Source organism: Ciconia boyciana, chromosome 6 (assembly GCF_034638445.1).
Source record: "Ciconia boyciana chromosome 6, ASM3463844v1, whole genome shotgun sequence".
Classification (NCBI taxonomy): Eukaryota; Metazoa; Chordata; class Aves; order Ciconiiformes; family Ciconiidae; genus Ciconia; species Ciconia boyciana.
In genome coordinates this window covers 13047520-13060895 of record NC_132939.1, presented here as the reverse complement: position 1 = coordinate 13060895, position 13376 = coordinate 13047520, and the positions used below count along the sequence as shown (strand labels likewise).

General features: G+C 40.5%; 1 protein-coding gene across 1 annotated transcript in view; it reads left to right on the top strand.

Moving 5' to 3' along the window:
• SWAP70 (switching B cell complex subunit SWAP70) overlaps window positions 1-13376 on the top strand; it is a 42849-nt gene that overhangs the window by 18622 nt on the left and 10851 nt on the right. The window contains exons 4-7 of the mRNA XM_072864026.1: window positions 6824-7051; window positions 10584-10730; window positions 10991-11099; window positions 12395-12576. Of these exons, the coding sequence (XP_072720127.1) occupies window positions 6824-7051; window positions 10584-10730; window positions 10991-11099; window positions 12395-12576 (666 nt within the window). The remainder of the gene's footprint in view (window positions 1-6823; window positions 7052-10583; window positions 10731-10990; window positions 11100-12394; window positions 12577-13376) is intronic.

Sequence of the window (13376 nt, the reverse complement as noted above, 5' to 3'; positions counted from 1 at the left end):
CTGCGCTTGAGAGAAATAAGGTTAGTAAAATCCAGCATGGGGAAGGGTCTGGGTTGGGGTATGCAGTTTTGGGATGTGACTTCAAGCTTGAGAGAATCCCTCTGTGTTATAGGGAGAAGTCAGGTCACAGAGAGACAGGAGTTGGTGGCTGTGCAGGGCACTGAGCTCAGCTAGTTAACAGCCTTGGGCTCCAGTGTAGCTTCTGCTGGTGACTGGTGGGCAGCTGAGAGCAGTTAAGAGTTGGAAAGGAACAGAGATCCATGAATGTATATTTTGCAAAGGTGCTCATGTCCCAGGGAAATGCAAAATGGTATCAAATCTGAAAGTTCCCTCCCCTTTCAAGGGAGAAGCCTTGCTATGCACAAAGTAAAACACTTCTGTGAACTGGGTGAAAGTGGTGTTTCAAAGAGATACAGATGGACTGGAGAAAAACAATGCTGTATTTTGCTTGCTCTAGTTAAAATTAGTCCTGATGGACAGCATTCAGAATTAATACAACTCTTGGCTAACAACAGAATTGCCTCCTGGTGCAGTGGGCAGAGCTTTACCAAGCAGCTATATCACTAATGTGCCCAGAAAGTGGGGGCCCAGGTGGGAGCTCCTTCCCCTTCCCGCAGCAGGTTTTTTCCACTAGCTCATCTGAGACACAGACATCCAAGTGTGTGTTTCCTTCAGCTCTTGCAGGCATTACCTCTTCCATGAGAAGGGTAAAACAAAGGGAAGAAAGGTGGAGAGAACTGTAGCCATAAGAGGAGAAATATTTCTAGTCTGTCATGAGCTTCCCTTACAACTCACCTCTTAGTTGTTACAGACTCATTTGTGTGCCTTGGTATTGTTTAACCAGACGTTTTCTGTTTTATAAAAAGGTTTCCAAACACTTCCCTTTCATATTTCTGGACATGGGACTGCAGCCTTGGGAATGCTTTATCACCTGAAGGCTGTTGGTATGTGGTTAGCTGTGTTTCTGGGCCATCCTTAATGGTGCAACTCACAGATATGTACCCTGCAAGCTGCACATTCTTTGTGTGTTGTGATATAGTGTTCACATAACTTGTTATAAGCCAAACGTATTTGGTGTCTTTGCTTTTTAAGCCTGGCTTCTTGAGGAGAGAAGATTTGTACAGTCACTTTTCAGTTGTTCTCTAGCCTTCAACTGTATTAACACCTGGCATTTCTAATCCTCCTAGTTGGGACAAAGAGAGTCCAAACCTTGTATGGCTTTCTGTGCATTTGAAAATAAGGTGCTGGTTTTTAGGCTGAGGAGGTGAAAGTCTGAAGCTGTCCAGTGGTGATTCTTCTGGAGGCATTTCTTGTAGGAAAAGGTTTTTTGTGACCATGTTTGTTTCCTTGTTCTGCATTCTAGTATCAGAAACTAATACAGTGAATGAAATACTGGGAATTGAGCCTTGGCTGTTCAGAAATAAAATCAAAACTGATACAACTAGAATGAAAGCTGCTTATGTGGGGTTTTAATTGACCCCTGACCTCTACAAGTTGATGATGATGGTTAGAAAGATGTTTAGTCACTTATGACTTGCATCAGTTCTTCCCATTTCACTGCTCTTTTCCTTGATTGCTGCAAAAAATAAGATAGTTTTCAGCTTATGCAGCAGGTTGTCCTTAGGATTTACATGTTTGTGTGTTGCACTTCTTTGAGTTGACCTTTATTATTTAATGCTAATTTATTTTTTAAAAAAGAAAGAAGATAATAGCTTTCACTGCATAATGAACACAGTTTTTGCAAAGTCTGTTAATCCAGAGTAGTTATTGTCCAAGAAGTTTAATAAATTCTAGTATGGGGATTTTTTTTGTTGGTGGAACGGAAGAAACAAATATTTGACTTAAAAGTAAGCAATGTTCTGATGGGATGAAAAAAAAGGAATTGATGATGACTGTGAAAGGGGATATAATTGCTTTCATGTCTCTTGCCCACTAACATATGCTTCCACAGAATTTTGTACAATGTGAACAGACTTTTTACATCTGCTCTGTTAATATCACAAACCTTATTTGAATAGCATGAACCAGAATAGCCTTGTCTGCTGTGCTCTGCTGGGCATGAAGGCCTCCTTGACGTTATTTTTCACCTTCTAAGAGACCCACTTGTATATCAGAAAAATGTGAAACATGTATGATATGTTTCATGTATGATGTGAAACATGTATCAGTGAAACATGTATGATATGTCATTCCCCATGGAGGATAGTGCCAGGAATACTTGGAAAAGCAAAGCAAATAGTTATTGAAACATGGGACAAGAAAGTGCCCTCTGAAAGAAGATACCAAACAGGCTGCATGGCTCGTGTTAAAGAGCCTCTGTTCTTTATATTATTTTTGCTTTCTCTTGGCAAAATTCTGGCTGAAAAGTTTCTGTTGATTTGAGATGGAAGCTGTTTTTCATACTGTGGAGCTGGCATATGTAGTGTTAGCAAGCACCCTGTGTTTCTACATCCATATCTGAAAGTGAGTAAGGTCCAGTCAGAATAGCAGCAAACATTGTTTCGACACCCTAGTTTTTAACCACAAGAGTAGGTTATGTTTGAGCTGGTAGACTTAATTTGTCATTTATTTGCTGAGTTGACATGTCTCTTTGTGGAGGAGGGGAAATGTTTGCTCTCAGAGGTTCCTCCTTTGAGCACATAATGAATGGTCTCTTCTTTGCTTCTATGCTTACCAGATCCAACTTACTTCTTTATATTTACCTTGTGCTGTTCCATATTTATACCCCACTCCAACACTCGCTGTTGCTGTTGAGCAGATAAGTTAGATAAAATTTTTCTGGGGACTTTGGTTAGCCATGTACTTATCTGAATGCAAGATAAAGCTTGAAATTTTTTTTTAATTTTAGAAATTAAATTGTCATATGCACAGGTCCTTTTGCAGTTAAGACGAGTTAATGTATTTTAAAATAATGAGATTTTATGTACTTCAGTGGGATTTGTGGTCATGTCAGTGAATTGCAGATGGGGGGGTTAGCTGACTTAAATGTTTAAATCTGTTCTAATAAAATAAGGTAAAATGTGTACAAATTATATTAAAGGAAAGGATATGTTGACTTATTTTTAGTACATTACATGATAATGTGTACTAGCCAAGAGTTTTGCGTTGCTTCTTTTCCAGCCCATTAGTTTGATATACATTTTGTTCATATGGCTTGAGCAAAAAAGTGAAAAAAGTCTATTCCGGTATAACTTTTTTTGTGTGTGTCCCTTTGTCTGCAAGTGAGTCCTAGTACTTGGAGATAATTAACCAAAGGAATTTGAGAGCTGCATGTCTCAAGCAGTGTAATAGGTTGTGAAATCTTGGAATAATACATTTTAGAGTTGAAGTTCATTAAGTTTTAATTTTTTTTTTTTTTTCTTAATTACTGTCTAGCATTTTGGCAGGTATATTATCTACCTAATTAAGCCTCAGTTATTTTAGCTTTCCTTTCAACTAAAGTACAGGATCATAGTTCAGAGCTGGTGCTGCTCAGAGGGACTGAGCTGAGTGGTAGAATGTGTTTTGAACCCAGGGAAAAAAGTTACTCCTGCATTGATGCCAGAACTCATTTCAGCTCATCAAATCCAGATTTTAGGAGGTTTGTTTTGAAACAAGTTTGCGGTGCTACTGTTCTTGCATGCTGTGAAAGGCTTTTTTGGGTTGTGTTTTTTCTATAAAACTTGCCTGGAGTAGGAAGTAAGCTGCTTCCTGCCTTTAACTGAATGCTGAGGATTTATGGTAGCTGATGCTCAAAAGCCTTGGATTAATTTTTTAACTTAAGAATTTTGGAGAGTGAAAATCAGCAAAGCATATTTTAAAGCTTTTTTTAAAGGAATTAGTTACTGAATTTTACAGAAATTTAGTAAAAGTTATATGTTGGTTGCTTGGGAGGGCATGCTAAAATTTCACAAAGCACAGTTTTGTGACCTGTTCTGGTGAACAGTGGAATATGAGCAGCGGTGAACATCGCACAGCAGAGCCTTGGCACTGCAGCAGCAGGAGGCCCGTGCCACCCTCTCTGGCCTGCCGCGTGCAGCCTGCGTGGAGGGAGTGCAGGGGCTGTGCAGATGTGCCCTGCCCGAGGGGTGCTTTCCTCCGATGGCAGACACGCACAGCACGGAGCTCAAAGTTGTTTTTGCCGGTTACCATAAGCCTTGTACCCTGTGTTAGTTGCACTTGTCTACAGTTTGAATGCCACTTTTGCAGAGGCCTCTGTTCAAATCATATCTTTGCTAGTAAGAATTGCATGAGGAGCTAAAAATACTTAAATGCCTTACTTGGTGAAGCTGAAATGAAAAGCAATGCTCTCTACAACATCGTATCCTGTGCCTGGCTAGCGTGTCTTGAGACGGCTAGTGTGTCTTTACAAGGAGGGTACGACAGCCACATCTTGGAGGGATACGCACTTCCTGCTCATTCAACGGAGTGGGAACTTTCCTCTAGACTGTGAAGTGGCGTTCAGTAGCTTCTCCATTTTGCTGTAGCATTAGTCCACGTGCTACTAGAGTAGGGGCTGTGAGACTAAGAACTGAGACTAAGTTACTGAGCTGAATTAGTAAGAAAAGCCCACCCACCTGTAGGGTGAATTTGGTAATTTACTGCTTTGCCAGATGAGTGCTTGTGTGTTTCTTGATCATGGATGTGAGGGAAAGGAACGTATTTACCAGTTGCAAGAGAGAGAAGCAGCAGCTGCCACAAAATTAGCATATATGCTGCATCAGAACCTTGAGGCCTGAGGGTCCTTGTAGTGAAATGTGTGGGGAGAAAACACTTCTTTATTTATTTGTACTCCCAAATCTCTTGCACAGAGACTGCTGGGTGCTCAAAAGCCTATTAGACCAGCTGAAAAATGACTCTGAGCTGTAGCTGAAAAGTTAATTTATTCTGTGGTGAAACATCCCTTGGCTCTCTCAGCTGAGGTTTTTCTTAACCGTAGGAGAAATTACATTGTGTTTTCAAGCAGTGCTGAGGAACAGAGGCAAACCAGCATTGGTGATGAGAAAAATGAAGTCCTGGAAAGCATTTGGTTTCCATCGCTCTTCAATGAGGCATGTTCATGCTGTACACCTTAGTCATTTTTGATAATGGGATTCAGACTCCTGAGTCACTTAGCATTTCCAAAACCACACCTAAAATGGGTAAACTGAAGGTGGAGCAGAGTGTCCTGAAGGACTAACCTTCAGAAAACCAGCACTTAAGGAAATACGTGTTATTTCCACATGCACAAAGAGAACCTGAAAGGATCGTGGTGCTTTCCCTCCCCACCTCCACCGTGCAGTGTGCAGTTCCCACCCTGTCGCATCCCTCATGCCTGTAGAGAAGCAAGCAGGGCAGCCGGGAGGAGCCCTGGCCTGCAGCCGGGAAGTGGTTCTGCGCTGGCCTTGTGGTGGCTGCACAGAAAGGCCAGCCCTTGGGGGAGCTGGTGCTGCCCTGTCCCTGCGGTGGGCTGGTGCGGGAGAGTGCTCCGCTGCGGGGTTACTGAGCACCCTCTCCCTAGGCTTCCTCCTTAGGGAGGGCAGAGGAGGCTTTAGTGTCTGCCTTGGCTGGTTGCCGAAGGCAGTCGGGTTCCCTGCAAAGCTGGTGAGGAAACGCAGTGAGCCACGACCCAAAATAGCAGAAGGCCGCATTAGCTTGGTCTGTCTGCAAAACTGGGTTAAATGCTGTAATGGGTGTCCTGTGACTTCAGTCACAGAAGCTTGGAAGTGTGGCTTTTACTTTGTTATGTAGAGGTCTTTGTAGGAAGGCTTTCATCAATTATTTTGTTTAAAGAGCCATTAAAAGCATTTTACATGTGCTCGAAGCTGTAGATGGGCTTAGTTTAAAATACTGGGTCGTTTAAAGAACAAACGGTGATGAGTTTAAAAACAACATAGAAAAATCAGGCAAATGAAGAAACCCAGCCTTCTTTCCCTCTTTTTTGTTCTTGTGTTTATTTTGACTAGTGTTATTAGTACCATACCCTGTGTATGGTAATGCTTACAGAATGATGACAGATTAAAGGAAAAGGGGTGTTTATTTTGGAAACAATAAAGCTGGACCTGAAAAATTTCTCTTTTACTTCTCTTGACACATCTGCCAAGATTGTGTCTAGTGATGGAGTGCTTGAGAGCAAGAGAAGAGGGGTCAGGTGAAGACTAAGATATGTGATCATACCTTGGTAGTTTTTCATTTCATTTCTTGTCCAAACTGCCACCTTTTCTGACTTTCTTTTTTTCTGACTTTCTTTTTTTCTGACTTTCTTTTTTTCTGACTTTCTTTTTTTCTGACTTTCTTTTTTTCTGACTTTCTTTTTTTCTGACTTTCTTTTTTTCTGACTTTCTTTTTTTCTGACTTTCTTTTTTTCTGACTTTCTTTTTTTCTGACTTTCTTTTTTTCTGACTTTCTTTTTTTCTGACTTTCTTTTTTTCTGACTTTCTTTTTTTCTGACTTTCTTTTTTTCTGACTTTCTTTTTTTCTGACTTGTTTGCTTTTTATCTTACAAGAATACTTTTTGAAACTTCTTGCTTTCTCACACTTCAGTCATCACGGTTTGGAAGCTGTTGCAGGGAAGGTCCCATGTGTTCTGTAGGAATCTGAAATATTAAAAGAGGCTGTCAGGTTCAATTCTTTGTTTCTTTACTATGAAGAGAGTAGCTGCGGGATGGGCTTGGCAGTCAAAAGTTCAACTGAGACAGGAGCCTAAAATCTTTGCTAATTAAACCACCTACGTTTAGGGGCCTACATGTGAATGTAGGAATCTAGCTGTAATGATAGTCTCTAGAGAAGCTTAGTTTACACCTCTGAAACACTTGATTTCCATGCCTGCTGAAAATGATTAATTTCTGTTTGTATTTCTGTACAGATTGAATATTTACTTAAAAAACTCACCGAAGCAATGGGAGCAGGCTGGCAGCAAGAGCAGTTTGACCATTATAAGATTGCTCTCAACACCAGTCGAGAAGGTCTTTCTGCGTGGGAGCTGATTGATCTCATCGGAAGTGGGCAGTTTAGTAAAGGGATGGACCGACAGACGGTGTCCATGGCAATCAATGAAGTCTTTAATGAGCTCATATTAGATGTACTCAAACAGGTAAGAACCATAGAGAACTAATGTTTTAAAGCAGAACAATTTATTGCATAATTAAAAAATGTTCAACTTGTACTGAAATTTCTTTACCAGATGGATAACGTGCAGGGGGGAATTTAGGTAAGTTACTTATAAGGGTTCTTTAATTTGAGCTTATTTTTATAAAAGAGAAATTGTGCTGCTGTTCAGATTGTTGTAATTGTTGCAGTATTACGAATGAGTTGCTTGTTGGGAGAGTTTGTTTTTAGAAAGTAAAAGAAGTCTTGCTCTGCCTTTTTTATACTAGTATTAACTGCTTCTTAGCTGACAGAGTAGCTGCAACATGCTGTCAGTCCTTAAACTGGTGACAACTCTTAAATGCTTTTTCTAGGTTCAGTTACGTTGTAGCAAATGTAAGTTGTGTTCGTGGTAACCTCTGTATTCAAACAAAGGGATCTGGACAAAGGTATTGCTCCAGCTGAAAGGTCTGCTTCTAAGTTGCCCCACTTCAGCAGGGCAAAAAGGTGTAGAAGAGCTCTAGAGATCTCTCACTTCTTGTTCTGCTTAGCAGGCTATGTGACTGACAGCTTACTTACCTGTATTCAAACACAAGAAGTCATGCTGGCCTTTGTATTCTTAGCAAACTTCTGTCAATCTTCAGTTTCTTCAGATTTCCAGTGGCTCGATTATCAGTTTAGGAATGGCGTTAAAAGCTGCGCTTCTTTCATGGGAAGTATAAATATCACAGGGACCTGAGGGGTCATAGCAGAGCTTACCTAGAGACTATTTAAAATGGACTTTTACCTGACAGAGAATTTTTTTCATCTTTGATTTCTTGGTTTCTTGGTGAGGAGAGAAACAAAGGGTTTCTTGGCAGGCTTTCCAAAGCTGTTCTTCAGAAATCATCAGAAGGTCTTGGCACAGGAAATTCTTTCAGAATATCCACAGAACAATGCAAAAGTCTATTTTTGTTAACTGCTGGTTGCCTGTTAGAGGTGAGGGCTGGACGCACACGGACACAGAAAGTCACTTGAGGGCAAAATGAAGTCATTCTGCTGTTTGATACCATGAAAATAAAATAACCAGTGTCAGGTCAGTTCTTCCACTTGAAACTTGTGAGGAAATCAGATTTCTTTTCAGTTTTGATGCTATATTGTGTCTCTCTCTTCCCCAGCCCCCAACCCCCCCCCTTTTTTTTTTTTTTTTACTGTCTCCTTTCTTTCCTCTCGTGGTGGCTGGGCCTCTTTCTCAAGGATGTCTGAGTGCCTTTGAATGGTTTCTTGACACTTAAAAATAGTTTGTGTGAAGATTTGGCCCAGCGCCTCCTGGACAGTCACTGGCCTAATAGAGAATGGAGTTCCCTGTGTGACTTGCAGACATCTGGTTCAGTCACAGCTTGTACCCTGATACCTTATTGATTCACAGAATTGTCCTGTTTATTGCAGTATATGATTACTTCAAGGTGTTAATTAATGACTTATCGTACCATAGCCAAGTGTTGTACTACCCTTTTCATTGTACACTTATCCTGGATCTCTAAGGCTTATGGAGGGTAGCAGTGATAATTAAGTTTGTGATACTTAGTTTTCTGAAAGATGTGTCCTTCGTGCGATAGTTGGTGTGGAAAGATCCCCAGGAGCTGTCAGTGGGCTCTTGGAAGATGAGAAGCAGCTGATGCACTGAAATAATAAAGATTTTTCAGAAATTTGAGGGGAAAATATCAGTCTGACTTGGCTTTGAAAGCAAATACAGTATGTCAGGAAGCGGAAAAACACCTGGTTGTGACCTAGACTGTGCAAGGAATGAAAGAGTGAAGCTGCAGGAGTCCTTCACACACCCTTGCGACCACCCAGACCTCAGATCTGAGTACGGAGGCGGCAAACAAAGCTGTTTGTCTGCACGTTCCTGTGTTGGAGCAAGGGGGTGGAATTGCACAGGGGAATAGGCATGGTCTTGGCTCTGGCCGCTAACTGTCTAGAAAAGCTGAGCACAGATAAGCTGTATGTGTTGGGGGGTTGTTTCTTTTTTGTTTGTTTTGTTGTTTGTTTTTTTTCTAAACAAAAGAGCTTCTCCAACTGTCCTGATTTTTTTTTTTTCTCCCCTTCAGACCTGTACAGAGAGACTTTTGATTTAAATATGCCACAGCACATTTATTTGTTTGTTTGTATCCAAAATTGCCATAGCTAAAAGCTATTACAGAAAAACATTCCTTGGTCTCATTTCCAACTTTTCCATCCTCTTGATCTGGAATGCTTTGAGTACAGTGCTTTCTGTATGGCTTTTTCATAGGTGTTTCAGTTTCATCTGTGATTTGACTTTTTTCTGAAGTTAGGAGTCAGAAAAAAGTAAGTAAGTAATTGGGGAATATGGTTTCAGAAATGACAGGTATAGCTGAAATACTGGCAAACTTTGAAACTCTAGATTAAAAACTGACTAGGCCACAACAGTGCCCCTGATAAGATCACTTAAAATCAAACGCCTGAAAGAATGACCAATTATTATATCATTCTCTGTGCACCCTTTTCCATGAGATGGTTTTTGAATTGCCATAGCCACGCTGGACAATGTATAACAGGGTTACTAGTATAACTGCACTTAGTATTGCTGCTTATATTTTAGATATGTTAATATTCAATAGAGGCAAACTTGGATGATTTGATCATTTTACCAGCCCTATTTATTGTTATTACAGAAGACGGTAATTTTATTCTTTTATTTGTATAAAGCTCAGTGGTGAAGTATGGGCTTCTCTTCCTTCTTTTAAAATAGTCTTGTTAAGGCTTGCAAGTGTTTTTCTCATATAGGAACTTGAGTGGATCATCTTTCAAGGAAAATAAAATACTGTGAGTGAAATCTTGGCATTGCTTAAATCCAGGTACAACTCTGTTCCTTTAAGGGAAAATCCAAGCATCACCAGTGTTCCCATATCGCATCCAATAAAGATGTCAGGAGTATGGTTCAGTTATTGGTTTCTCTAACATATTCATTGAAGTATCCTATATGGGATCGCTTCTTCAATGGGATGCAACTAAATGAGTGTGTTGGCAGGGCAGAGCTACTCACAGGACAGAGGTGCTTCTGCTTTGTCCCTGGGAATATCCCATAACAGGCTGGGTTTACAGTGCATAGATGCAGGCCCACATCTGTCACTGGGGTATGCATCCACACAGGGCTGATTTTTAATAACGGCTGTCATTAAAGTATTACAGGTGAGTTTTAGTGATGGTGAATGTCTCTGCTTGACTGAAGAAAATTAAATAGTGAAGGTCATCAAAGAGAACCAGAGAATCGTAATAATGACTTGATAATGACATGATAATTGTTCAGTTCTTCAGGTAACCCAGTTACTTATTCAGTGTTCTGTCCAGTTTTTAGTTTCTCATGGGCTAAACAATTAGCAGTGTGCTAGTATCAGGAATGGAAGTGTGTAGGTGAAGTATTTAGGGCCTTGAGCTAACTTTTCTGTGTGCTCTATTGGGCCTTTGAGCCGCATAACCAAAAGACCAGGTGGTTAAACAGAGGCCGGGCATTTCAGCTGATCTGTTGCTTTTTACAGGGCTATATGTTGAAAAAAGGTCACAAAAGGAAAAATTGGACAGAACGATGGTTTGTGCTAAAACCCAATATTATTTCCTACTATGTAAGTGAAGATTTAAAGGATAAGAAGGGAGACATCATACTGGATGGCAACTGTTGTGTAGAGGTAAAAAAAAAACCACCAAAAACTATGAATGTCTAAAGATAAGAATTAATCCTTTTTTGTGTGCAGTGTGGACTCCTGATATCTCTCGTTAATGGAGCTTTTTTTGCTTTATATAAAAAACAGTTCGTAAATACTCTTTTAATAAAGGTTCTTAGTGCTGGTATTTGTAGCTCTGTAACAGATAACTGCACATGTGGGGCTTGAAAATATAATTTAGATTTCAGTGTTTGCAAAGCTAATCCTTTTGTTACCCATTCTAGGCCTTGCCTGACAAAGATGGAAAGAAATGCCTTTTTCTCATAAAATGTCTTGATAAAAGCTTTGAGATCAGTGCTTCTGATAAAAAGAAGAAACAGGAGTGGATTCAAGGTGAGGTTTCAAAAATCTTAGTTATGTGAGAGTTAAGGTAATCTGAAGTCTTACAGCTGTGCTTTAGTCAAATTTGAAATTCTTGGTCTTGTGATTTTTGATGTCTCTGTTTTGGGCACATGGAAAGGATCTTTAAGGAGCCTGAGACTCAGGAAGAACTAAGGGGAATTGGTTTCGGTCATGTAGGTGCCTCAATTTAGGCAGCCACAACCAAAATAAAATGGATGTTATTGTTGTTTGCTTTTTCTATATTGGCTGTACTTCTAGGGATGGGGAAGAGAAGGGGAATACATTGTAAATTGTTGCTTTTGGGGAGAAAGGGAAAGCTTGTTCATTTCAGCATCATAAAATACTTGTTTTGCTTTTACAGTTTTGCTTGAGGTAGTATGGTTTGGTGAGCTGAGGTTAAGGCTGGCAATTAGGGCTTCCTTTTCTATTCCCACAGTGAAGTTACTCCTTCTATGAGACCTTCCCAGATATGTGCTGAGCGATAGTTACATGCATCTTTTGCAGAGTGAGGTAGAAGCCCTTGCAAAGCCACTGTTGCTAATGCCATTGAAGTATGTACAGCGTTTAAATATTTGGAGCTGTGTGCTTTAATTTGCACTTCCCTCTTTACCTAAAGCATGTGTTTAATTGCACCAAAGTCAGATGTGTGACGAATGATTACTTAGTTCCAAAAAGAGATCTTTTTTCACAGTTGTAGTAGGTGAATAAAACATCAAATTATCTGCCACTCCTCAGCTTTGCTCTTTGAATATTTCCTCACTGAATATAAGTGAATGAGAGCTACTGTCTTACTGGGAGACAGTGTTTCCCTTGGAGTATCAGCAAGAATAAAGGGTTTAAGGTTGGTTCTAGGGAAGTAAGTGATGTATATGTTAGATAACATCTTACCGCTTGATTAGAGTCACTGAATTGAGGCAGTAAGAACTCTTGAAATGTTGGGGGTTTTTTTTTGCAGCTGGGCGTACTAATGACTTGTATGTCCATGGCCTGTTAGAAATCAATATTGGAATTGGCAATGCATTGGAATTGCTGGACCTTATCCTTGTGGCACACAGCCAATGCTGAAAGCCAAGTGTCTTTCACTTTTGGTTTGCATTGACAGCTAGCCTGATGAGAATTAGGAGAACTGACAACAGTTATTTCTGATTTAAAAATACATTTTAAAAAACCCCAATAAACAACACAACACCACAAGTATTCATTCACTAAGGCTATCCAGAAAGTTTAGCATTTCCCTTCAGTGGTGTGCTGCTCTTTTCCCTTTTGTCTTGCACGCTCCTTTCCAGCCATACAGACCACTGTGAACCTGCTGAGAGCGGGGAGCCCTCCACCCCACAAAGAAGCACGCCAAAAACGAAAAGAATTGCGCCAGAAGCTGTTAGCTGAGCAAGAAGAGCTGGAGCGGCAGATGAAAGAACTGCAAACAGCCAATGAGAACAAGCAGAAGGAACTGGAGACCGTGCGAAAGGTGGGAGTGGGAGCTGCTAACCTTCAAGCTTTAAGCTCAGTCTCTGTGGTTGAGCTGGGCTTCTTGAAGTATAATGCTATTAACAGGCATCTATTTCCTGTTCAAGTGTTCAGACACCTTGAGTGAACTCCTCCAGGGGAGGTGAGCTTGTGTCAGCATCAGCCCCCTAAGCAAGTAGATCTGCTGGTTGAGCCTGCAGTAAAGCCTTCAGCATTGACTGCAGCAGTTTCTTAAGGACTGTTCAGCAGGCTCAGGGTAACTCATGTGGCCCAGCCCTGTCCCCTGTACTTATGAGGGCATTGTGAAGCTAGTGTAGAAGAAAGCCCCAGCTGTGTGGATGGTGTCTGGGGACTGGAGAGTCTATTTCTTGTGGGTTTTTTGTTTTTCTTTTCTGTCAGACATGTCTGTCAAACTTGGGGCTTTCCATTAAAATTTTCTTACATAGTTTTCCAAAGTTATGTTATGTGAATTGTATGTGTGGGGGAACTGTTCTCTTCACACAGACGTAGTTTCCAGAGATATAAATTTAACCTACAAAGATTCCAAAGCTGCAAAGTGATTTTGTAAGTATGTATAGGCATAATTTTATTAGAGTAGTTTGGGAGAGATTTGTAGAGCTAAGACACATAGCAACTATTTATAAACTGTTTAAATGCATATTCCTTGTAAATGCTGCATTGACTTCTAAAAGCCTGAGAATTGGACTGGAAATCTCTGAGTATTAGCAGAAGACTTGCTGAATACATTCTTTTCCTTGTAGACAGCTTTTTAGTCTAACGACTGGCAGGAGACACCAAGTT